General features: G+C 46.3%; 1 protein-coding gene across 1 annotated transcript in view; it reads left to right on the forward strand.

Moving 5' to 3' along the window:
- Positions 1-6,373: 6,373 nt before the first annotated feature.
- The window catches only part of LOC311126155 (putative E3 ubiquitin-protein ligase makorin-1), a 33,001-nt gene continuing 12,337 nt past the window's right edge, over positions 6,374-27,037 (forward strand). The window contains exons 1-3 of the mRNA XM_084200174.1: positions 6,374-6,456; positions 7,376-7,510; positions 24,586-24,815. Of these exons, the coding sequence (XP_084056300.1) occupies positions 6,386-6,456; positions 7,376-7,510; positions 24,586-24,815 (436 nt within the window). The 5' untranslated portion in view covers positions 6,374-6,385. The remainder of the gene's footprint in view (positions 6,457-7,375; positions 7,511-24,585; positions 24,816-27,037) is intronic.

Here is a 27,037-nt window from a genome sequence, read left to right on the forward strand (position 1 = left end):
AGACAGTAGGAGAGACAGTAGGAGAGACAGTAGGAGAGACAGTGGGAGAGACAGTAGCAGAGACAGTAGCAGAGACAGTAGGAGAGACAGTAGCAGAGACAGTAGGAGAGACAGTAGGAGAGACAGTAGGAGAGACAGTAGGAGAGACAGTAGAAGAGACAGTAGGAGAGACAGTAGGAGAGACAGTAGGAGAGACAGTAGGAGAGACAGTAGCAGAGACAGTAGGAGAGACAGTAGCAGAGACAGTAGGAGAGACAGTAGCAGAGACAGTAGGAGAGACAGTAGGAGAGACAGTGGGAGAGACAGTAGCAGAGACAGTAGGAGAGACAGTAGAAGATACAGTAGCAGAGACAGTAGGAGAGACAGTAGGAGAGACAGTAGCAGAGACAGTAGCAGAGACAGTAGGAGAGAGAGTAGGAGAGACAGTAGCAGAGACAGTAGCAGAGACAGTAGGAGAGACAGTAGGAGAGACAGTAGAAGAGCCAGTAGGAGAGACAGTAGGAGAGACAGTAGCAGAGACAGTAGGAGAGACAGTAGGAGAGACAGTAGGAGAGACAGTAGCAGAGACAGTAGCAGAGACAGTAGGAGAGACAGTAGGAGAGACAGTAGAAGAGACAGTAGGAGAGACAGTAGGAGTGACAGTAGCAGAGACAGTAGGAGAGACAGTAGGAGAGACAGTAGCAGAGACAGTAGCAGAGACAGTAGGAGAGACAGTAGGAGGGACAGTAGCAGAGACAGTAGGAGAGACAGTAGGAGAGACAGTAGCAGAGACAGTAGCAGAGACAGTAGGAGTAGGAGAGACAGTAGGAGAGACAGTAGGAGGGACAGTAGGAGAGACAGTAGGAGATACAGTAGCAGAGACAGTAGGAGAGACAGTAGCAGAGACAGTAGCAGAGACAGTAGGATAGACAGTAGGAGAGACAGTAGGAGAGACAGTAGCAGAGACAGTAGGAGAGACAGTAGGAGAGACAGTAGGAGAGACAGTAGCAGAGACAGTAGCAGAGACATTAGGAGAGACAGTAAAAGAGACAGTAAAAGAGACAGTAAAAGAGACAGTAGAAGAGACAGTAGGAGAGACAGTAGGAGAGACAGTAGGAGAGACAGTAGGAGAGACAGTAGCAGAGACAGTAGGAGAGACAGTAGCAGAGACAGTAGCAGAGACAGTAGGATAGACAGTAGGAGAGACAGTAGGAGAGACAGTAGGAGAGACAGTAGCAGAGAAAGTAGGAGAGACAGTAGGAGAGACAGTAGGAGAGACAGTAGCAGAGACAGTAGCAGAGACAGTAGGAGAGACAGTAAAAGAGACAGTAAAAGAGACAGTAAAAGAGACAGTAGAAGAGACAGTAAAAGAGACAGTAGAAGAGACAGGCAGCTGTCAGTCAGTCTTAACAGCTAAGTGCTGCCTGCCTTGGGTTTGGGCTCAGTGTGTGTGTGTGTGTGTGTGCGTGTGTGTGTGTGTGTGTGTGTGTGTGTGTGTGCGTGCGTGCGTGAGTGCGTGCGTGCGTGCGTGCGTGTGTGTGTGTGTGTGTGAGTGCGTGTGCGTGCGTGTGCGTGCGTGCGTGCGTGCGTATGCGTGTGTGTGTGTGTGTGTGTGTGCGTGTGTGTGTGCGGGTTGTGGTTCAGGCTCAGCTTGTAATCATACTAATCATAGCCAATAAAGAAGCAGTGATAGCCTCTAGCGGGGAGAGCAGCGGCGGTTCTAAATAGCTGTGGTACACTAACGAGGTGTCTGTGTCATAATGAAGCTTCTGTGGTTCGTAACGAGGTGTCTGTGGTTCGTAACGAGGTGTCTGTGGTTCGTAACGAGGTGTCTGTGGTTCTTAACGAGGCGTCTGTGGTTCTTAACGAGGTGTCTGTGGTTCGTAACGAGGTGTCTGTGGTTCGTAACGAGGTGTCTGTGGTTCTTAACGAGGTGTCTGTGGTTCGTAACGAGGTGTCTGTGGTTCTTAACGAGGTGTCTGTGGTTCGTAACGAGGTGTCTGTGGTTCTTAACGAGGTGTCTGTGGTTCTTAACGAGGTGTCTGTGAGTGGCACAGAGAGAGAGTCACACAGGTACAAGTAGACATGAGTGGCAAAGGGATGTGGGCGCAGACACACTCAGCCACACGCACACACGCACGCACACACAACTATAAAGACAAAATGAAAACACAGGGTTTTATTGCCCTCTAGTGGTGAGATATAAGTATTGCTCCCACCCACACAGCAGGTACAGAATCTCTCTCACTCCCTATCTGTTTCTCTGTCTCTTTCTAACTCTTTTTCCCTCACTCTCTCTCTCTCATTCTATCTCTCACTGTTTCCCTTCTCTGTCTCTCTCTCTCTCTCTCTCTCTCTGTTTCCTCACTTCCCCCACTCCTCTTCCCCCCAGAGTACACCTCCTCTACAACTCCCTATAACTTCCCCAGAGTACACCTCCTCTACAACTCCCTGTAACTTCCCCAGAGTACACCTCCTCTACAACTCCCTGTATCTTCCCCAGAGTACACCTCCTCTACAACTCCCTGTAACTTCCCCAGAGTACACCTCCTCTACAACTCCCTGTAACTTCCCCAGACCTCCTCTACAACTCCCTGTAACTTCCCCACACCTCCTCTACAACTCCCTGTAACTTCCCCACACCTCCTCTACAACTCCCTGTAACTTCCCCAGAGTACACCTCCTCTACAACTCCCTGTATCTTCCCCAGAGTACACCTCCTCTACAACTCCCTGTAACTTCCCCAGAGTACACCTCCTCTACAACTCCCTGTATCTTCCCCAGAGTACACCTCCTCTACAACTCCCTGTAACTTCCCCACACCTCCTCTACAACTCCCTGTAACTTCCCCACACCTCCTCTACAACTCCCTGTAACTTCCCCACACCTCCTCTACAACTCCCTGTAACTTCCCCAGAGTACACCTCCTCTACAACTCCCTGTAACTTCCCCAGAGTACACCTCCTCTACAACTCCCTGTAACTTCCCCAGAGTACACCTCCTCTACAACTCCCTGTAACTTCCCCACAGAGTACCTTAGATCATTTTACATTTTGATACATTTTGATACATTTTGATGGCCTCATTTTGACAGCCTTTTGTCATTGTCTGTTCACCCCGCTACCATCTAGGAGGCGGAGACAGTGTAAGTGCATTAAAGCTGGGACAGAGAGACTGAAAAGAGTTCATATCTCCAGGCCATGAGACTGTTAAATAAACTTGTGGATGATATGTGTATTGTTATTGTGTTGTTACATATTACTGCTCTGCTGTATTTCACCTGCGATAACATCTGCAAATCTGTGTACGTGACCAATAAACTGTGATTTGATTTGATTTACTACGTACTATGAAGGTTAACAAGGGTAGATAGATTGACGTAACAGTGACCCAAAACCCTATAAAGGGATTGGAAAGTGATGGAAATGGAATGATCTGCCCCCAGCAGCGCCACACGCAGACCCGTAGAACTCCTTTGGGAGAAGGTCAATAGGATTTACAGTTTAGGATGTCTAGACCGACCCAAGGGGAAATACGAGATACAGATTGTAACACCAGGTAAAACGTGAGTTAACAAGAAATACTTTGGTAAACTTTCGATACAGGTGTCTGTCATCATGACATGCGACACTTTGGGGTGGACACCCGCCTGTCTCAATCAGTGAGAGAAGACTTGAACTAGACAAGCTGGCGTTCACATTGTTGGATTACTTCATTTAGCACCCCCAAAAAAAGAATTCTGAATTCAAACGGACCCCCTGCAACTGGACATGGACATTTTATGAGACTGTTGTTTCCACAAATCAAGGACGAAAACAGTATCTCTAAGGTTTGTTCTCTGTGCTACACCAAACAGTACCTAACCTGTAACTCCCAGTATAATCAACACCAAACAGTACCTAACCTGTAACTCCCAGTATAATCAACACCAAACAGTACCTAACCTGTAACTCCCAGTATAATCAACACCAAACAGTACCTAACCTGTAACTCCCAGTATAATCAACACCAAACAGTACCTAACCTGTAACTCCCAGTATAATCAACACCAAACAGTACCTAACCTGTAACTCCCAGTATAATCAACACCAAACAGTACCTAACCTCTAACTCCCAGTATAATCAACACCAAACAGTACCTAACCTCTAACTCCCAGTATAATCAACACCAAACAGTACCTAACCTGTAACTCCCAGTATAATCAACACCAAACAGTACCTAACCTGTAACTCCCAGTATAATCAACACCAAACAGTACCTAACCTCTAACTCCCAGTATAATCAACACCAAACAGTACCTAACCTGTAACTCCCAGTATAATCAACACCAAACAGTACCTAACCTCTAACTCCCAGTATAATCAACACCAAACAGTACCTAACCTCTAACTCCCAGTATAATTGATACCAAAAAATCTGGTTAACTCACATTATCTGGTGTTAAAATCTGTAGCTAGGGGAATACATGCATTTCTGCCTGCTCATTCATTCAGAGTAGTTGAGTTACATTTACATTTTACATTTTAGTCATTTAGCAGACGCTTTTGTCGCAGCCGGCCGCGACCGGGAGACTCATGGGCGGCGCACAATTGGCCCAGCGTCGTCCAGGGTAGGGGAGGGAATGGCCGGCAGGGATGTAGCTCAGTTGATAGAGCAATGGCGTTTGCAACGCCAGGGTTGTGGGTTCAATTCCCACGGGGGGCCAGTATAAAAAATAAATAAAAAATATTCACTAACTGTAAGTCGCTCTGGATAAGAGCGTCTGCTAAATGACTTAAATGTAAATGTAAATGCTTTTATCCAGAGCGACTTACAGTTAGTGAGTGCATACATTTTCATACTGCCCTCCCCCCCCGTGGGAATCGAACCCACAACCCTGGCGTTGCAAGCGCCATGCTCTACCAACTGAGCTACATGGGGCCTACAAAATGTACTGTATGCCAAACAAAAACCATTGATTTCAAAGTTTAGCAAACCATACAACGCATCATTTTCTGTGTAAATTGTTCAAAGTAGTCCTTGTGCATTTTGATTGATATACATTTTAGAGTCTCTGCATAATTCCGTTACCATAGAATTGCCCCACAGTAACGACCCACTAGCACATTACATTTTAGTCATTTAGCAGATATACAGGAGCAATTAGGGTTAAGTGCCTTGCTCAATGGCACAGAGAGATTTTCACCTAGTCGGCTCTGGGATTAGAACCAGCGACCTTTCGGTTACTGGCACAACACTCTTGACCACTAAGCTACCTGCCGCCCACATTCACACTGAAAAACACCCACTGGATCAGAGTTGAGCTCCATTGAGTTCTCTGAACACATAGATATTGTTACTACTACATCATAATGAATTGTCTACTTCATAAATTACATAGCATAAATTCTGATATGAAAGGGTGATTACACAATCGATGTGATGTCACAATTGCAAAACAGCATCTCTTTTCTGTCAACAAATTCAGTTTTCATTTCAAAATTATTTCGTTTATTATGACCTCATAATGTGAATCAAATATGTGTACAACTAACCCAATGGGAACAAATGAGTCATAGTGGGTGGAACAAGCAAGGAGGGGGCAGGGCCAAGCACGAGCTAGCTAGATCCTCTGTAGCTCAGCTGGTAGAGCACGGCGCTTGTAACGCCAAGGTAGTGGGTTCGAACCCCGGGACCACCCATACACACAAAAAAATATGTATGCACGCATGACTGTAAGTCGCTTTGGATAAAAGCGTCTGCTAAATGGCTTATTATTATTATAGATTGGTGCGTTCTAACGTTATTTGCATATTTCTGTTAGGGAACGCCTACTCTGTGAAGTGCGCATGTGCAATAACTCAACGCACCTTAGCGCTCCTAAACAACGACATTTTTTACAACTTTGGCAAAGGGTAAAATCTACAAAAATTAGTCCACTCCGTTCGTAACAGATTCTAGTTTTGGGAACAGAAAACTGTATTGAGATCAAATGTTTCATCGGTGAGGAAATGTGCATAATCTCGGCCAAAATCCATCTCGCTCGATCTTCTCCACTGCCAGCCTCTCGTCACCATATCTGACCCAACCGGATGCTTCACACTTATACATCTGGTTAAAACATCTGGCTCACTGTTCTATCTGTGGTAAGGTTATTTGATCGATTTGCCTGAAATACCCTGCTGCTCCGGTGTGCCCTCTGGCGGTAGGTCGGTGCTTTACAGAGGTCACCAAGCAGAGAAACAGCAGTGGCGTCGAATTATTCCGAAGATTCCCGATGCAGATCGCGACTTTCCGGAAGATCCGGGTACTGGGCTTCAACCTCAACATAACAGCAGCGGCGTCGAATTTTTCCGAAGATTCCCGATTTGGATCGTGACTTTCCGGAAGATCCGGGTTCTGGGCTTCAACCTCAACATAACAGCAATGGCGGAGGCGGCAGCAGCAACAGCGGCTCCAGCAATAACAGGAGGCTGGACCAAACACGTTACCTGCAGGTAGGACAAGACCCGGGAATCAATTTAGCACAGCTATTTCGATGTTGTCCACGGTTTGTTAGCAAAACACCCGGGCGGTTTTGGCCGTTTGTAAGCGATATACAGCGCCGTCTTTTGTGCTCCAGTAGTGAGCCCAGCTGTGTTTTGTTGTGATCCAGCCAGACGATGGTAAAACTGGTTCGTCTTGCAGTTCAACCATTAGCTAGAGCTATTCCTCAGACGCTTCAAAGTAAAGACGGCAGTAACATCCGCAATGGCAACACGAAAGGCAAAACGCGTGGAAAACCAGCGGCAAACAGACCCTGAATTCATATCATTAAAATCATAAAATGGTTGGGTAATCTTCATCGACCAAACACTGAAATGATTCCGGGTGTTGTATGATGGTTGGACATTTCCGCAGAGCTTTCATTCCACGACCAAAGCTGAAATGCGGTAGAGACAACCAGCTAAATGTTAACTAACTAGAGTTATAGAAACCAGTGAGTATTTACCTTGTTAGAAAATGTTAGCTAGTTAACTACCCTCAGAAATTGTTCATTAACGTCAATGGCAGTTTTGAATATCTTGCTACTTTTTGACGAGCTGGTCTTTGAATTCCGATGGATATTAGTTGGAACCAACGGAAAATTGAGTCAAAGTTCGTGCAATATTTCTCATCAATGTCCTTATTTTCAGCAGGTGATGAATTACATTTTGATAACAGGAAGAATTGTTGCTAGCCTCTGTCATATTGCCACAGTAACGTTTTACAACGAGCATCGATGTTTGGTTCAAAAGCTAAATTCAGTTTGAACACCTCTGTAATCGATGTGAAATCATTTTTATGAGACATTTCATTTTGTCTTTCCGTCCGCAGGTATTTCAACAGAGCAGATTTCAATCATCTGTGTGACTTTTGTCTTTTGGTTATTCGCAGGTATTTCATGCATGGGCTTTGCAAAGAAGGCACCAACTGTCGATATTCCCATGATCTTAACAGCAGCACACCAGCAGCAGCTATGATTTGCAAGTTCTTTCAGAAAGGAAACTGTGTGTTCGGAGACCGGTGCAGGTAAAGCATATTTAAAGTGTAATAATATGTGGTGGGCCATAGCAAGCTATCTGCTTTAGTTTTCGAGGTGATAGATCTCTGCCAAGTAGTGCTGAGCGATTAGTGCTTTTTGAGATCAGATCACCTATAAAACAAATAATCACTGTTTTCGGTTTTGATGTATTTTTGACATGAAATTCATTATGAAATAATGGCGTTACAATGATTATAGATATTTTTAATGGAAATTCCAAAGCTAAAAATAGTGAACATTCAATTGCCAAAACATTTAAAATCTTCCATTGTCTCTAAGTTCCACATTGGGTAGACATCAATAGGAAATTACTATGAAAATGTTTTAATCTTTCAGTTGTGTATATTACTTAGTTTTATTTGATGACTTATTATTTTTAATTCCTTAAAGTAGCCTAATCATCTCGTCTCTGCTCAGGCTGTAGCAGTCAGCCAGCCAGGCCATCTAACGTTATGTCCTCCTGTACTGTCTTAAGTCATCCTATTTAGCTAGCCTGCCTAAGTATGCTGCAGAGCTGTCTGACTATCATTTTACTAGTTCTTCATAGTACAGGGCCTTGCAAAAGTATTCATCCCCCTTGGCGTTTTTTCCTATTTTGTTGCATTACAACATGTAATTTAAATTGATTTTAATTTGGATTTCATGTAATGGACATACACAAAATAGTCCAAATTGCTGAAGTGAAATGAAAAAAATAACTTGTTAAAAAAAAAAAATCAAAAAAAAAATTATGGAAAAGTGGTGCGTGAAGTTTGCTATGAAGCCCCGAAATAAGATCTGGTGCAACCAATTACCTTCAGAAGTCACATAATTAGTTAAATAAAGTCCACCTGTGTGCAATCTAAGTGATCTCAGTATATATACACCTGTTCTGAAAGGCCCCAGAGTCTGCAACACCACTAAGCAAGGGGCACCACCAAGCAAGGGGCACCATGAAGACCAAGGAGCTCTCCAAACAGGTCAGGGACAAAGTTGTGGAGAAGTACAGATCAGGGTTGGGTTATAAAAAAAATACCTGAAACTTTGAACATCCCACGGAGCACCATTAAATCCATTATTAAAAAATGGAAAGAATATGGCACCACAACAAACCTGCCAAGAGAGGGCCGCCCACCAAAACTCACAGACCAGTCAAGGAGGGGATTAATCAAAGATAACCCTGAAGGAGCTGCAAAGCTCCACAGCGGAGATTGGAGTATCTGTCCATAGGACCACTTTAAGCCGTACACTCCACAGAGCTGGGCTTTACGGAAGAGTGGCCAGAAAAAAGCCATTGCTTAAAAAATATATATAAGAAAACACGTTTGGTGTTCGCCAAAAGGCATGTGGGAGACTCCCCAAACATATGGAAGAAGGTACTCTGGTCAGATGAGACTAAAATTGAGCTTTTTGGCCATCAAGGAAAACGCTATGTCTGGCGCAAACCCAACACCTCTCATTACCCCGAGAACACCATCCCCACAGTGTAGCGTGGTGGTGGCAGCATCATGCTGTTGGGATGTTTTTTATCGGCAGGGACTGGGAAACTGGTCAGAATTGAAGGAATGATGGGTGGCGCTAAATACAGGGAAATTCTTGAGGGAAACCTGTTTCAGTCTTCCAGAGATTTGAGACTGGGACAGAGGTCCACCTTCCAGCAGGACAATGAATAGTTATGCATGCTCAAGTTTTTCAGTTTTTTTTGTCTTATTTCTTGTTTGTTTCACCCCAAAAACGTGTTTGCATCTTCAAAGTGGTAGGCATGTTGCGTAAATCAAATGATACAAACCCCCCCAATAAATCAATTTTAATTCCAGGTTGTAAAGCAACAAAATAGGAAAAATGCCATTTACTTTCGCAAGCCACTGTAGATGAGGTATACTTTCACAACCGGTCTCTGTCCCCCTCGTCATTGTGTACACTCCTCTATCATGTGGTCTGTGTGTATCTAACCCAACGTAGCATGCGTTAAAGTGTATCAGTCCAGAGATCTGTATATAATGAGATGCTCATGTCTCCGCCCTAACAATGGCAGTCATTGTCCCAAAGGCAGGTGACAAGCTTAGGTCCAAAATAAGCCCATAGAAAGTCATTGTGCTTATTTTGGCGAGAGTAAAACCTCTATCTTCGCCTCTTCCTCTCTGATCAGTCTCTGAGGTGGAATACAACTGGCGCAATGAATTATGGTCATTGTTGTTAATTACCACGTTTCTTCGCTGAACTCGGTTGAATATTGGCTTAATTAAAACTACAATTCCCATCAGCCCCAGCATCCCACATTGTTCCCAACTTCATTTCTCAGATTTCTCTCGTGAAAGATTTGATTTCTCTCTAGAGAAACGGCATGTTGGGCTCACAAAACCCCCAACTAAATGGAATTCAAGTAACTGAACCAACGTCGGTCAATTCGTTTTTTTAATAACCGATTTAAAAAAAAAAAAAAAAAAAAAACGTAATGTCGGTTAACCGCTCAACACTAATGTGGAGGGAGGAGTTGGTTTTTACATGTTGTGTATATTTCTTTATTCTGGACACATTTCTGTTTTTGTTGGCAATGTCAATTCTTGCTAATTATTTCACAATACTGAAGTTCGCTAGCTGGACAGGCAATCGCCGCAGTGTACTATACTGATATCCAATCAAAACTCGTGTAGTATCCATGGTACTATCTCTGCTGATTTATGTCTGCCAATCACGTTATCCGTAACCTAATGTAGTAGACCGATGGTGACCGCTCGAGAGATCTCCGTCTGACAAACTACCCTGCCTCAGACTGTCATGATGTCCGTTTTCTAGCTCACAAACTAAATTCCTTTTGCGGTGGCGATATTTGATTTTATTCATGAATGTCTCTCTCACTTTTTTGTCTCACGTGATCTATTCAGCTCTCCTGTGTCCTGCTCCCAGAGATCAACCAAGTGCTATTCACCAAGCATGGGCTGATTTCACTCACTGTGAGGAGAATCCATCCTACTGCAGTTTTGAGCTAGCCCTGCCGTCCCTATTCAGACATTGGGGGGGTCACGTGTGCATTTGACTGTTGTCTTCTCTTCGTGGGGTTTTTGTCTTACGCGGTCTAGTGCATTTTCGAGTTGAAGAGCACCAACTACAGATACACGTGCTTGTTTGAGCATGTCAAAGATTTAAATTCAATGTAGAATCAGTTTAGCAGGTGACAGATTTATTTTACTATTGAAACATGCAGTGGGGATAATTCTATTGTCCCTGTCCGGAGCCCAGGCTTTCCCCGTAGACGGTAGAGTTCTGGTCTCAGCGCCGCACAAGCTTTAGATTTCATTCTGCTGAGGCACTTGTGTCTCTCTCTACATCAGTCAGTTACGTTGGTGACCAGGGCGGGATCCTTTCGATACATCATTAGGGCCTTGGCACGTGAATGCTCCTATAGAGAGGGGGGGGGAAATACTGAAGCATGTGTTGACAGTGCTACTGTTTCAATCAGAGGCCCGGGCTTTCGGCATAGATAGTAAAAGCTCTCATTTCTGGGACTGCAACATTGTGAGACTGTGCTCCAACACGCCATTTCTGGGACTGCAACATTGTGAGACTGTGCCCCAACACGCCATTTCTGGGACTGCAACATTGTGAGACTGTGCCCCAACACGCCATTTCTGGGACTGCAACATTGTGAGACTGTGCTCCAACACGCCATTTCTGGGACTGCAACATTGTGAGACTGTGCTCCAACACGCCACTTCTGGGACTGCAACATTGTGAGACTGTGCTCCAACACGCCACTTCTGGGACTGCAACATTGTGAGACTGTGCTCCAACACGCCATTTCTGGGACTGCAACATTGTGAGACTGTGCTCCAACACGCCACTTCTGGGACTGCAACATTGTGAGACTGTGCCCCAACACGCCACTTCTGGGACTGCAACATTGTGAGACTGTGCTCCAACACGCCACTTCTGGGACTGCAACATTGTGAGACTGTGCCCCAACACGCCATTTCTGGGACTGCAACATTGTGAGACTGTGCCCCAACACGCCATTTCTGGGACTGCAACATTGTGAGACTGTGCCCCAACACGCCACTTCTGGGACTGCAACATTGTGAGACTGTGCTCCAACACGCCACTTCTGGGACTGCAACATTGTGAGACTGTGCCCCAACACGCCATTTCTGGGACTGCAACATTGTGAGACTGTGCCCCAACACGCCATTTCTGGGACTGCAACATTGTGAGACTGTGCCCCAACACGCCACTTCTGGGACTGCAACATTGTGAGACTGTGCTCCAACACGCCACTTCTGGGACTGCAACATTGTGAGACTGTGCCCCAACACGCCATTTCTGGGACTGCAACATTGTGAGACTGTGCTCCAACACGCCATTTCTGGGACTGCAACATTGTGAGACTGTGCTCCAACACGCCACTTCTGGGACTGCAACATTGTGAGACTGTGCTCCAACACGCCACTTCTGGGACTGCAACATTGTGAGACTGTGCTCCAACACGCCATTTCTGGGACTGCAACATTGTGAGACTGTGCTCCAACACGCCACTTCTGGGACTGCAACATTGTGAGACTGTGCCCCAACACGCCACTTCTGGGACTGCAACATTGTGAGACTGTGCTCCAACACGCCACTTCTGGGACTGCAACATTGTGAGACTGTGCCCCAACACGCCATTTCTGGGACTGCAACATTGTGAGACTGTGCCCCAACACGCCACTTCTGGGACTGCAACATTGTGAGACTGTGCTCCAACACGCCACTTCTGGGACTGCAACATTGTGAGACTGTGCCCCAACACGCCATTTCTGGGACTGCAACATTGTGAGACTGTGCTCCAACACGCCATTTCTGGGACTGCAACATTGTGAGACTGTGCTCCAACACGCCACTTCTGGGACTGCAACATTGTGAGACTGTGCCCCAACACGCCACTTCTGGGACTGCAACATTGTGAGACTGTGCTCCAACACGCCACTTCTCTCTCTAGACGTTGACTGTTAGGTTCCACTATCCCTACTCAGTAAATGGTAACGCTATTTGTGGTGGTGTTCTTTGTTTTGAATGTATATTAATGAAACGTACATTATCTAAAACCTTCCCAACGATGCAGAGAGAGAGAAAAATAGAGGACTAAAAATACAACCCGTAAAATTATAAATACGCAATAAGGAAGGATAACTTGGCTATATACACAGGGGTAACCGTACCGAGTCGATGTGCAGGGCTACGAGGTAATTGAGGTAGATATGTACATATAGGTAGGGATAAAGTGACTAGGCAACAGGATAGATAATAAACGGTAGCAGCAGCATATTTGAGAAAGAAAAAAAAAAATGAAAGTGAGAGCAAAAAGGGTCAATGCAAATCGTCCGGGTAGCTATTTGGTGAACTATTTAAAGCTGCAATATGTAACTTTTTTGGGGCGACCTGACCAACTTCACATAGAAATGTGTTATAGATCTGTCATTCCCATTGAAAGCAAGTTTTAAAGTAGTAGATCTGTTCTATGTGCGACTATTTCTATGCTTCCCGTTCTTAAGTTTCATTTTTGCTTTTTGTTTTACTTTCGGTTTTTGTACATCAGCTTCCAATAGCTGAAAAATATCCTATTTTTGGTTGTGGAAAATATATTTCCCAGCGGTTTAGATGGTACAGTGGTTCTCTCCACTACACTGGCTTGTTCTGTCACATACTGAAAGTAGGTGAACTATTATCATTTTTGTAACCAGGAAATAGCGGAGCGATGTCTGCATAGTGCATCTTCAACTAACTATTTATCAGTCTTATTGCTTGGGGGGTAGAATCTGTTCAGGGTCCTGTTTCCAGACCTGGTGCGTCGGTACCCCTTTGGTGTTGCTGAAGTCTTTGACAATTTATAGCGCTTCCTCTGACACCGCCTGGTATAGAGGTCCTGGATGGCAGGGAGCTCGGTCCCAGTGATGTACTGGGCCTTCCTCTGACACCGCCTGGTATAGAGGTCCTGGATGGCAGGGAGCTCGGCCCCCAGTGATGTACTGGGCCTTCCTCTGACACCGCCTGGTATAGAGGTCCTGGATGTCAGGGAGCTCGGCCCCCAGTGATGTACTGGGCCGTACGCACTACCCTCAGTAGCCTTACGGTCGGAGGCCAAGAATGATGAAGACCATTCGTATTACATTCTGCATGCGTAGGATACAGTATGTTTAGTATTGACTCACACGGAGACGGCACCAGGAGTAGGATACAGTATGTTTAGTATTGACTCACACGGAGACAGCACCAGGAGTAGGATACAGTATGTTTAGTATTGACTCACACGGAGACGGCACCAGGAGTAGGATACAGTCTGTTTAGTATTGACTCACACGGAGACGGCACCAGGAGTAGGATACAGTATGTTTAGTATTGACTCACACGGAGACAGCACCAGGAGTAGGATACAGTATGTTTAGTATTGACTCACACGGAGACGGCACCAGGAGTAGGATACAGTATGTTTAGTATTGACTAATAGAGACAGCACCAGGAGTAGGATACAGTATGTTTAGTATTGACTAATAGAGACAGCACCAGGAGTAGGATACAGTATGTTTAGTGTTGACTAACACGGAGACGGCACCAGGAGTAGGATACAGTATGTTTAGTATTGACTCACACGGAGACGGCACCAGGAGTAGGATACAGTATGTTTAGTATTGACTCACACAGAGACGGCACCAGGAGTAGGATACAGTATGTTTAGTATTGACTCACACGGAGACGGCACCAGGAGAAGGATACAGTATGTTTAGTATTGACTCACACGGAGACGGCACCAGGAGTAGGATACAGTATGTTTAGTATTGACTCACACGGAGACAGCACCAGGAGTAGGATACAGTATGTTTAGTATTGACTCACACGGAGACGGCACCAGGAGAAGGATACAGTATGTTTAGTATTGACTCACACGGAGACGGCACCAGGAGTAGGATACAGTGTGTTTAGTATTGACTCACACGGAGACGGCACCAGGAGTAGGATACAGTATGTTTAGTATTGACTCACACGGAGACGGCACCAGGAGTAGGATACAGTGTGTTTAGTATTGACTCACACGGAGACGGCACCAGGAGTAGGAGACAGTGTGTTTAGTATTGACTCACACGGAGACGGCACCAGGAGTAGGAGACAGTGTGTTTAGTATTGACTCACACGGAGACGGCACCAGGAGTAGGAGACAGTATGTTTAGTATTGACTCACACGAAGACGGCACCAGGAGTAGGATACAGTATGTTTAGTATTGACTCACACGGAGACGGCACCAGGAGTAGGATACAGTATGTTTAGTATTGACTCACACGGAGACGGCACCAGGAGTAGGAGACAGTATGTTTAGTGTTGACTAACACGGAGACGGCACCAGGAGTAGGAGACAGTATGTTTAGTATTGACTCACACGGAGACGGCACCAGGAGTAGGATACAGTATGTTTAGTATTGACTCACACGGAGACGGCACCAGGAGTAGGATACAGTATGTTTAGTATTGACTCACACGGAGACGGCACCAGGAGTAGGAGACAGTATGTTTAGTATTGACTCACACGGAGACGGCACCAGGAGTAGGAGACAGTATGTTTAGTATTGACTCACACGGAGACGGCACCAGGAGTAGGAGACAGTATGTTTAGTATTGACTCACACGGAGACGGCACCAGGAGTAGGAGACAGTATGTTTAGTATTGACTCACACGGAGACGGCACCAGGAGTAGGATACAGTATGTTTAGTATTGACTCACACGGAGACGGCACCAGGAGTAGGATACAGTATGTTTAGTATTGACTCACACGGAGACGGCACCACGAGTAGGATACAGTATGTTTAGTATTGACTCACACGGAGACGGCACCACGAGTAGGATACAGTATGTTTAGTATTGACTCACACGGAGACGGCACCACGAGTAGGATACAGTATGTTTAGTATTGACTCACACGGAGACGGCACCAGGAGTAGGAGACAGTATGTTTAGTATTGACTCACACGGAGACGGCACCAGGAGTAGGAGACAGTATGTTTAGTATTGACTCACACGGAGACGGCACCAGGAGTAGGAGACAGTATGTTTAGTATTGACTCACACGGAGACGGCACCAGGAGTAGGAGACAGTATGTTTAGTATTGACTCACACGGAGACGGCACCAGGAGTAGGAGACAGTATGTTTAGTATTGACTCACACGGAGACGGCACCAGGAGTAGGATACAGTATGTTTAGTATTGACTCACACGGAGACGGCACCAGGAGTAGGATACAGTATGTTTAGTATTGACTCACACGGAGACGGCACCAGGAGTAGGAGACAGTATGTTTAGTATTGACTCACACGGAGACGGCACCAGGAGTAGGAGACAGTATGTTTAGTATTGACTCACACGGAGACGGCACCAGGAGTAGGAGACAGTATGTTTAGTATTGACTCACACGGAGACGGCACCAGGAGTAGGATACAGTATGTTTAGTATTGACTCACACGGAGACGGCACCAGGAGTAGGATACAGTATGTTTAGTATTGACTCACACGGAGACGGCACCAGGAGTAGGATACAGTATGTTTAGTATTGACTCACACGGAGACGGCACCAGGAGTAGGATACAGTATGTTTAGTATTGACTCACACGGAGACGGCACCAGGAGTAGGATACAGTATGTTTAGTATTGACTCACACGGAGACGGCACCAGGAGTAGGATACAGTATGTTTAGTATTGACTCACACGGAGACGGCACCAGGAGTAGGATACAGTATGTTTAGTATTGACTCACACGGAGACGGCACCAGGAGTAGGATACAGTATGTTTAGTATTGACTCACACGGAGACGGCACCAGGAGTAGGATACAGTATGTTTAGTGCAGTTGGTGACTGATTAGTCAGATTTGCTTCTGATAAGAGTTAGCAGGCTGTGTTGTCTCCCGAGTGGCGCAGTGGTCTAAGGCACTGCATCGCAGTGCTAGCTGTGCCACTAGAGATCCTGGTTCGAATCCAGGCTCTGTCGTAGCCGGCCGCGACCGGGAGACCCATGGGGCGGCGCACAATTGGCCCAGCGACGTCTAGGGTAGGGGAGGGAATGGCCGGCAGGGGATGTAGCTCAATTGGTAGAGCATGGCGTTTGCAACGCCAGGGTTGTGGGTTCAATTCCCACGGGGGGGTATAAAAAATAAAATAATAATAATAATAACAATAATGTATGCACTCACTAACTGTAAGTCGCTCTGGATAAGAGTGTCTGCTAATGACGTAAATGTAGTGGAATGCTCTTCCAGGGAATCATCTGACACCTGAGAAAGCAATGCCACGAAACGACACAGCGGTTTCCTAATGTCTACATGCTTTTCACGTTGCTTACATGCACGCACACGCCCGTACCAGCCATCGACCAGGCTAACGCCCGTACCAGCCATCGACCAGGCTAACGCCCGTACCAGCCATCGACCAGGCTAACGCCCGTACCAGCCATCGACCAGGCTAACGCCCGTACCAGCCATCGACCAGGCTAACGCCCGTACCAGCCATCGACCAGGCTAACGCCCGTACCAGCCATCGACCAGGCTAACGCCCGTACCAGCCATCGACCAGGCTAACGCCCGTACCAGCCATCGACCAGGCTAACGCCCGTACCAGCCATCGACCAGGCTAACGTCCGTACCAGCCATCGACCAGACTAGTGGTCATTTTAAGGGCCCTAGCAATGATCCATCGTCTGCTGTCATATCAGCCCATATTGCCCTGATGGAGACATGGATTACCCCAGTTCCTCGCTCCTCATCTATGTTCTCTCATAGTCCTGAGCGCATCGGGTCGTCGCGGTGGTGGCACAGGGCTTCTCATTTCTCCTAAGTGGTGATTTCCTGTTCTCCTGTCAATCTTCTCATTTGAATTCCATGCAGTCACTGTCACTTGTCCACTCAAGCTTAACATGATCTATCGCCCACCTGAGGGGTATCTTATGAAGCAATCTAGATCTACTTAGAAAACCGTAAAGCTAACCAGCTTCAGTTAGCTTCACATTCCAGCTCAGGCTTCATCTACACGTGCAGCTCAGTAAATTAGAATATTGTGGAAAAGTTAAGTAATTTCAATAATTCAATTGACAAAGTGAAACTCATATCGTGGATTAATTACACAAAAAGTGAACTAGTTCAAGGCTGTATTTGTTTTAATCTTGATGATTACGGCTTACAGCTCATGAAAACCCCAAATTCATGCTGTGATGTTACTCCTATCAATGTTTGCCCAAGCAAGGCCGTTCGTGGTGGTGTTCGTATTTGTTTTTGTAAATGACAGGCTGGGAAAATGGGTTTGAAACTGAAATGTGCCACTTTGTTATGAGAAGAGAAAGAGTGGGTCACCCTGACGTGGCGCTGAGGGTTAAGAACACATTCTTATTTACAATGACGGCCTACGCCGGCCAAACCCGGACGACGCTGGGCCAACCGGCCAAACCCGGACGACGCTGGGCCAATTGTGTGCCGCCCTATTGGACTCCCAATCACGGGCCGGTTGTGATACAGCCTGGAATCGAACCAGGGGGTGTCTGTAGTGACGCCTCAAGCACTGAGATGCAGCGCCTTAGACCGCTGCGCCACTCGGTCTGTAGTGACGCCTCAAGCACTGAGATGCAGTGCCTTAGACCGCTGCTCCACTCGGTCTGTAGTGACGCCTCTAGCACTGAGATGCAGTGCCTTAGACCGCTGCTCCACTCGGGAGCCCTATATAGGCTACAGGTAGTAGTGAACATTAAATTGACCACTATTTGTGTTTTTTAAACAAATAGGCTAAATCAATGATATCCAGGAGCCACAATGCAGGCTGTCCTGTCAGAGTGGGAGACGGCCTACGTCACATCTTAAGAAATCTCACTGAACTCATTCTGATTCAGTCGTTTTTGTAGACTTCTCATTTTGAGTCTTGAACCAGACGTGAGTTCAGCCGGTTCATTCAGACAGCGCCTCCCCTATTAGTCTAAGCTTTTAGCAGCATCCCCATAGTTACCATCCCATAGTTAACATCCCCATAGTTACAGCTGCTAGCTGCTCCCAGGTCAACTGTCTGTTAGGGAATGGCTGCGTCCCAAAACGGCACCCTTTTTTCCCCCCCTGTTTTTAGTGAACTGATCAAAAGTAGTGCACTATATCGGGGGGATAGGGGTGCTATTTGGGATGCACTCCGTTGCTTTTGTTAGCCGTCTAGCCTGGATATATGGTAATAACAAAGATTTGCATAGTCCATCCATAGGCTGCTGACTCTGAGCATCTGACTACTAGCCTACCCAATGAGATGGCTTACATTTACATTTTAGTCATTTAGCAGACGCTCCTATCCAGAGCGACTTACAGTTAGTGAATACATCTATTTATTTTTTTTATACTGGCCCCCTGTGGGAATCAAACCCCCTGCCGTTGCAAACGCCATGCTCTATCGACTGAGCTACATCCCTGCCGGCCATTCCCTCCCCTACCCTGGGCCAATTGTGCGCCGCCCATGAGTCTCCCGGTCGCGGCCGGCTGCGACAGAGCCTGGATTCGAACCAGGATCTCTAGTGGCACAGTTAGCACTGCGATGCAGTGCCTTAGACCACTGCGCCACTCAGGAGTACAGCTTAGACCTGAACCTGGGTAGTATTGTGCTGTTGTTGTTGCGTAACTAGCCCTAAAGGGAATGTATTTTGTTAGCTGTCTGGATGGATATGGTAATAACTGTTACTTTTACATACTGAATCCATATTCAGCATTTCCATGACTACTAGCCTACCCACTGAGATGGCTTAAACCTGGTGTAGCATTGTGCTGTTGGTTTGTAAAGGAACATTCCTCAGTCAGTCAGTCCATATGACGGAGATGCATCAGCCCTCATTATACCATAGGGAGCTGGAGGAGGGGATGGGGTGGGGGTGAAGAGGAGGAGGAGTGGAGGAGGAGGGGAAGAGTAGGGGTGGAGGAGGAGTGAGGAGAGGAGGGGCAGCCAGAGAATAGGCACCTCTGTGGGGACTTCATTGTAGATGAACTACTGGGTCGTGGAGCTGTTGTGGAGTTCTCTCTCTGGGTCCCAATTGGCTCCCTATATAGTGCACTACTTTTAACCAGGGCCCATAGGTCTGATCTAAAGTAGTGCTCTATGAAGGGAATGGGGTTCCATTTGGGACGTAGTCGGTCTTTCTGCAGCCCCAGGCCAGATGGAGAGCACTGCAGCGTTCATGGCAATTGCATAACCGTGTCTCTCTCTCTCCCTCTGCTGTTCTTTCTGACTGCCCTCCTCCCTCCTGTTGGTTCGTCCCTCCATTCTGCAGCAGTGTTTCCACGGCTCTTCAGTCATTCATTTATGCATACCTCCATCTCCCTCCCCCTGTCTCTCCCTCCCCTCTTCCTCCTCCTGCCTCTCTCTCCCTCCCCTCATCTCCCTCCCCCTGTCTCTCCCACCCCTCTTCCTCCCCCTGCCTCTCCCTCCCTCCCCTCTCCTGTCTCTAAGGCCACACAGGTTAGTAGTAGTAGTAGTAGTAGTAGAGGTGGTCTGTCTGGGTCTCTAAGGCCAGGGTGGCTAGTAGAGGTGGTCTCTAAGGCCAGGGTGGCTAGTAGAGGTGGTCTCTCTGGGTCTCTAAGTAGACTAGTAGAAACCTAGACCCAGTCCAGAGGTATTCAGCTGTAGTCTAAACCCAGACCCAGTCCAGAGGTATTCAGCTGTAGTCTAAACCTAAACCTAGACCCAGTCCAGAGGTATTCAGCTGTAGTCTAAACCTAAACCTAGACCCAGTCCAGAGGTATTCAGCTGTAGTCTAAACCTAGACCCAGTCCAGAGGTATTCAGCTGTAGTCTAAACCTAGACCCAGTCCAGAGGTATTCAGCTGTAGTCTAAACCTAGACCCAGTCCAGAGGTATTCAGCTGTAGTCTAAACCCAGACCCAGTCCAGAGGTATTCAGCTGTAGTCTAAACCCAGACCCAGTCCAGAGGTATTCAGCTGTAGTCTAAACCTAGACCCAGTCCAGAGCTTAAATAAATCATTCTATCTACAATTATTATGACGTTTCACATTCTTAAAAATAAAGTGGTGATCCTAACTGACCTAAGACACAGGGAATTTTTACTAGGATTAAATGTCAGGAATTGTGAAAAACTGAGTTTAAATGTATTTGGCTAAGGTCTATGTAAACTTCCGACCTCAACTGTATGTCTGCTATTGTAAGTCTCTCTGGATAAGAGTGTCTGCTAAATGACTCACTACTGTAAGTCTCTCTGGATAAGAGCGTCTGCTAAATGACTCACTACTGTAAGTCTCTCTGGATAAGAGCGTCTGCTAAATGACTCACTACTGTAAGTCTCTCTGGATAAGAGCGTCTGCTAAATGACTCACTACTGTAAGTCTCTCTGGATAAGAGCGTCTGCTAAATGACTCACTACTGTAAGTCTCTCTGGATAAGAGCGTCTGCTAAATGACTCACTACTGTAAGTCTCTCTGGATAAGAGTGTCTGCTAAATGACTCACTACTGTAAGTCTCTCTGGATAAGAGTGTCTGCTAAATGACTCACTACTGTAAGTCTCTCTGGATAAGAGCGTCTGCTAAATGACTCACTACTGTAAGTCTCTCTGGATAAGAGCGTCTGCTAAATGACTCACTACTGTAAGTCTCTCTGGATAAGAGCGTCTGCTAAATGACTCACTACTGTAAGTCTCTCTGGATAAGAGTGTCTGCTAAATGACTCACTACTGTAAGTCTCTCTGGATAAGAGTGTCTGCTAAATGACTCACTACTGTAAGTCTCTCTGGATAAGAGCGTCTGCTAAATGACTCACTACTGTAAGTCTCTCTGGATAAGAGCGTCTGCTAAATGACTCACTACTGTAAGTCTCTCTGGATAAGAGCGTCTGCTAAATGACTCACTACTGTACGTCTCTCTGGATAAGAGCGTCTGCTAAATGACTCACTACTGTAAGTCTCTCTGGATAAGAGCGTCTGCTAAATGACTCACTACTGTAAGTCTCTCTGGATAAGAGCGTCTGCTAAATGACTTAAATGTAAATGTGGTAGTAGTCTACACACAGGTGTATATAGAATAGCAGTAGTCAGAGGTTCTGAGGGAGCTAACCGTGAAGCGTTGTCATAAATAAATAAAAAGTTGGATGTAAGATGAGTTCAGTTCCCTGCAAGAAAAGAACTTGAGGAGTGGATGACATGACTATTTTGATAGCCTACAGTACCAGTCAAAAGTTTGGACACACCTACTCATTCAAGGGTTTTTATTTATTGTCTACATTGTAGAATAATAGTGAAGACATCAAAACTATAAAATAACACACATGGAATCATGTAGTAACCAAAAAAGTTACTACATAAACAAATCAAAATATATTTCAGATTCTTCAAATAGCCACCCTTTGCCTTGATGACAGCTTTTCACACTCTTGTCATTCTCTCAAGCAGCTTCATGAGGAATGATTTTCCAACCGTCTTGAAGGAGTTCCCACATATGCTGAGCACTTGGCTGCTTTTCCTTCACTCTGCGGTCCAACTCATCCCAAACCATCTCAATTGGGTTGAGGTCGGGTGATTGTGGAGGCCAGGTCATCTGATGCAGCACTCCATCACTCTCGTTTATGGTCAAATAGTCCTTACACAGCCTGGAGGTGTGCAAAGCACCATCACACCACCTCCGTGCTTCACGGTGGGAACCACACATGCGGAGATCATCCGTTCACCCACACCGCGTCTCACAAAGACACGGCGGTTGGAACCAAAAATCTCACATTTGGAGACATCAGACCAAAGGTCAGATTTCCACCGGTCTAATGTCCATTGCTCATGTTTCTTGGCCCAAGCAAGTCTCTTCTTATTGGTGTCCTTTAGTAGTGGTTTCTTTGCAGCAATTCAACCATGAAGGCCTGATTCACACAGTCTCCTCTGAGCAGTTGATGTTGAGATGTGTCTGTTACTTGAACTCTGAAGCATTTATTTTGGCTGCAGTCTGATGTGCAGTTAGTGGGCTCCAAAATTACTGGCACACCTGACTGGCAATGCACAAACCAATACTTTATAATTATATTGTTTATTTTTTAGAGAAACTCAACGTGAGAAATACTGTACTATATTAATGTTCCAATGGAACCTACAAAAATCATTTATTGATTTAATTAAAAATCAATGTCCTCCAAATCAAGGTTTCACAATTAATGGCACCTTTTTTAAAGTTTATTGTAAATAACATCTACCAAAATTAAACCAGGAATTAAATTCCACATGAAGAAAACATAAGAACTGGCAGTTCAAAAGAGACAGATGGTTGTAGACCTTAATAAATCTGGTCATGGCTACAAGAAGATCCACAAACGATTGAATATACCAATTATAACTTTCTTCTTTTATTTTTATTTTTTTAAGATATGGAACAGTTAACCTCACGGGTAGAGGACGCAAATGCATTTTGCCGCCCAGGATAGGGTGGAGGATGGTGAGAGAAGCAACAAAATCCCCAAGAATCACTGTGAAAGAATTGCAGGCCCTGGTGGCGTCTTGGGTTCACCAGGTTTCAAAAAGCACCATCGGACGCCGCCACAACCACAGGCTCTTTTGGAAGGGTTGCTAGAAGAAAGCCCTTTCTTGACCCCAAGACACAACGCTTGGAGTTTGCCAAACGTCATTTAAATTATGACTGGAAGAAGGTGCTCTGGTCAGATGAGACCAAAATTGAACGTTTTGGTCAGATACAGCATCGGCATGCAAGGAGAGGCACCTCATACCCACGGTGAAATATGGTGGTGGGTCCAGTGATGTTCTGGGGCTGTTTTTAATTCCAGAGGTCCAGGGGCACTGGTTAAGATTTGATGGCGTAATGAATTCCAACAAGTATCAGGCAATTTTGGCTGACAATCTGGTTGCCTCGGCCAGAAGGCTGGGACTTGGCCATAGCTGGACTTTCCAACAAGACAATGACCCAAAACATACCTCAAGATCCACACAGAAATGGTTTCTGTGACAACAAAATCGATGTTCTGCCATGGCCATCTCAGTCGCCGGACCTCAAATCCAATCCAAAATCTGTGGGCTGAGTTGAAGAGGGCAGTTGATAAGAGCAAACCCAAGAATGTGAAGGATCTTGAAAGGATCTGCATAGAGGGAATGGTCCAAAATCCCTCCCAAATGTGTTCCTTAACCTTGTTAAACATTACAGGAAAAGACTCCATGCTGTTATCCTTGCCAGAGGTGGTTGCACTAAGTACTAAATGAGGAGTGCCAATAATTATGAAACCCTTGATTTTGGTGACTTATTTTGTATTAAATAATTGTATGATTTTGGTTGGTTCCATTGAAACATTTAATAAAGTACAGTATTTCTCACATGTTGGTATTTTGAGTTTCTCTATAATTATATTGTTTTATATTTTTTTAAGTATTGTTTGTGCATTGCCAGTCAGTGGTACCAGTAATTTTGGCGCCCACTGTAACTAATGAACTTATCCTCTCCAGCAGAGGTAACTCTGGGTCTTCCTTTCCTGTGGCGGTCCTCATGAGAGCCAGTTTCATCATAGCACTTGATGGTTTTTGCGACTGCACTTGAAGAAACTTTCAAAGTTCTTGACATTTTCGTGTCTGAAAGTAATGGACTGTCATTTCTCGTTGCTTATTCGAGCTGTTCTTGCCATAATAGGGACTTGGTCTTTCTTCTGTATACCCCCCCTACCTTGTCACAACACAACTGATTGGCTCAAACGCATTAAGGAGGAAAGAAATACCACAAATTAAGTTAAGAAGGCACACCTGTTAAGTAAAATGCATTGCAGGTGACTACCTCATGAAGCTGGTTGAGAGAGTGCCAAAGCTGTCTTCAAGGCAGAGGGTGGCTACTTTGAAGAATCTCAAATATGAAATATATTTTGATTTAACACTTTTTTTGGTTTTAGAAAATAGTAAAAATAAAGAAAAACCCTTGAATGAGTAGGTCTGTCCAAACCTTTGACTGGTATTGTATATAAACCGTCTTTGTCTCTGCCCTCTCTCTCTCTGCCCTCTCTGTCTCGGTCTCTGTCTCTCTCTCTCTCTGTCTCTCTCTCTCTCTCTCTGCCCTCTCTCCTTTCCTCCATCCAGGTTTGAACACTCTAAAGAAGACATGCCTGGGCCCAAGCCGACGCTGCCGCCCTCTGCCTGCGCCCCCCTCACCCCTTCCTCCCTCAGTGCCAGCGCTCCAGCCCCTCTGCCCAGTGGACCAGGGGCTGGTGAGTCAGCAGATGGCCCAGAGAACCCCCATGGATCAGGGGCAGGTGACTGGGTTATGGCAGCAGAGTTTGTGCCAGGCCAGCCCTACTACTGGGGATGGGGTGAGTGTGTGTGTATAGGAAGCTTATGATTGAGCCTACTTGTACATAATTACACAAGTGCCTTAAAAAACGTATAACACGTACTGATAGCAAGGTGCATCCTGTGTCCAAAACATTGCATCTTGTCTGGTTCAGTTATTCAACGCGATGGTCTTTACCACGTCCTGATTATCACACTGGCTGCTCATCATTCAGTCCCCAGGAGACTAAAGCTCCTCCCAACCCCATCACACTGGCTGCTCATCATTCAGTCCCCAGGAGACTAAAGCTCCTCCCAACCCTATCACACTGGCTGCTCATCATTCAGTCCCCAGGAGACTAAAGCTCCTCCCAACCCCATCACACTGGCTGCTCATCATTCAGTCCCCAGGAGACTAAAGCTCCTCCCAACCCTATCACACTGGCTGCTCATCATTCAGTCCCCAGGAGACTAAAGCTCCTCCCAACCCTATCACACTGGCTGCTCATCATTCAGTCCCCAGGAGACTAAAGCTCCTCTCAACCCTATCACACTGGCTGCTCATCATTCAGTCCCCAGGAGACTAAAGCTCCTCCCAACCCTATCACACTGGCTGCTCATCATTCAGTCCCCAGGAGACTAAAGCTCCTCCCAACCCTATCACACTGGCTGCTCATCATTCAGTCCCCAGGAGACTAAAGCTCCTCTCAACCCTATCACACTGGCTGCTCATCATTCAGTCCCCAGGAGACTAAAGCTCCTCTCAACCCTATCACACTGGCTGCTCATCATTCAGTCCCCAGGAGACTAAAGCTCCTCTCAACCCTATCACACTGGCTGCTCATCATTCAGTCCCCAGGAGACTAAAGCTCCTCCCAACCCTATCACACTGGCTGCTCATCATTCAGTCCCCAGGAGACTAAAGCTCCTCCCAACCCTATCACACTGGCTGTCTTTATTCAGTCCCCAGGAGACTAAAGCTCCTCCCAACCCTATCACACTGGCTGCTCATCATTCAGTCCCCAGGAGACTAAAGCTCCTCTCAACCCTATCACACTGGCTGCTCATCATTCAGTCCCCAGGAGACTAAAGCTCCTCCCAACCCTATCACACTGGCTGCTCATCATTCAGTCCCCAGGAGACTAAAGCTCCTCCCAACCCTATCACACTGGCTGCTCATCATTCAGTCCCCAGGAGACTAAAGCTCCTCCCAACCCTATCACACTGGCTGCTCATCATTCAGTCCCCAGGAGACTAAAGCTCCTCTCAACCCCATCACACTGGCTGCTCATCATTCAGTCCCCAGGAGACTAAAGCTCCTCCCAACCCTATCACACTGGCTGCTCATCATTCAGTCCCCAGGAGACTAAAGCTTCTCTCAACCCTATCACACTGGCTGCTCATCATTCAGTCCCCAGGAGACTAAAGCTCCTCCCAACCCCAGAGACATGTTGTCTCCCTGTGATCTCCGGGGAAGTATGAGGTTCGCGAGCACCAACCTTTCAGCTGAAACTCCTCATCAATAAAGTGTACTGTCAAACTAATGTAGGGAACCAACTAGGCACCACGCCAGGGGGTGCGTTCAGTTCACTTGAAGGTTTACTACGTCGTTGGAACGGTTTGTACTGAACGACAGCACCGTTTCCCGTTCAGTTGAATGTTCTTATGTACTGAACGCAGCCTTGACCCTCTGAGCTAATTGATCAGTTCAGTGATTGCCTAAATCCAACACACCTGGTCTTCCAGGTCCGTTTTAAATTAAAAACCAGGAAGTTCCTGCATCATTCCAGGACCAGGGTTGTCTACCCTGTCCTAGACCAAAGGTCTGTTGTGGCAATATTGATCATATTTGAGCTCTGTTTCAACTTTTTTTGTTAATGTTGGGATGGCGACTTGGGAGAAATGGGCTCTGTGCGAGATGGAACGTTGTATCACCTGACCCAGCTTGTTTGTCATCTTCTTGAAGCCGTCTTTGCTGACAGTGTAAATAGGAACCATGTCTTTGGCTATGTGATAGACTGTGATTTTCTGTGTCTGCGGGATGTTTTTTTTTGTAGGGCATTACACTTGAAAGCGCATCGGCAATCAATGCCTGTTTTAACGTAGGTGGCTGGCTGTGGCCGAGGGGCTGTGGCCGAGGGGCTGTGGCCGGGGGGCTGTGGCCGGGGGGCTGTGGCCGGGGGGCTGTGGCCGGGGGGCTGTGGCCGAGGGGCTGTGGCCGAGGGGCTGTGGCCGAGGGGCTGTGGCCGAGGGGCTGTGGCCG

The sequence above is a fragment of the Coregonus lavaretus genome (assembly GCF_964263955.1).
Source record: "Coregonus lavaretus genome assembly, contig: HAP1_SCAFFOLD_296, whole genome shotgun sequence".
In the NCBI taxonomy this organism is placed as follows: Eukaryota; Metazoa; Chordata; class Actinopteri; order Salmoniformes; family Salmonidae; genus Coregonus; species Coregonus lavaretus.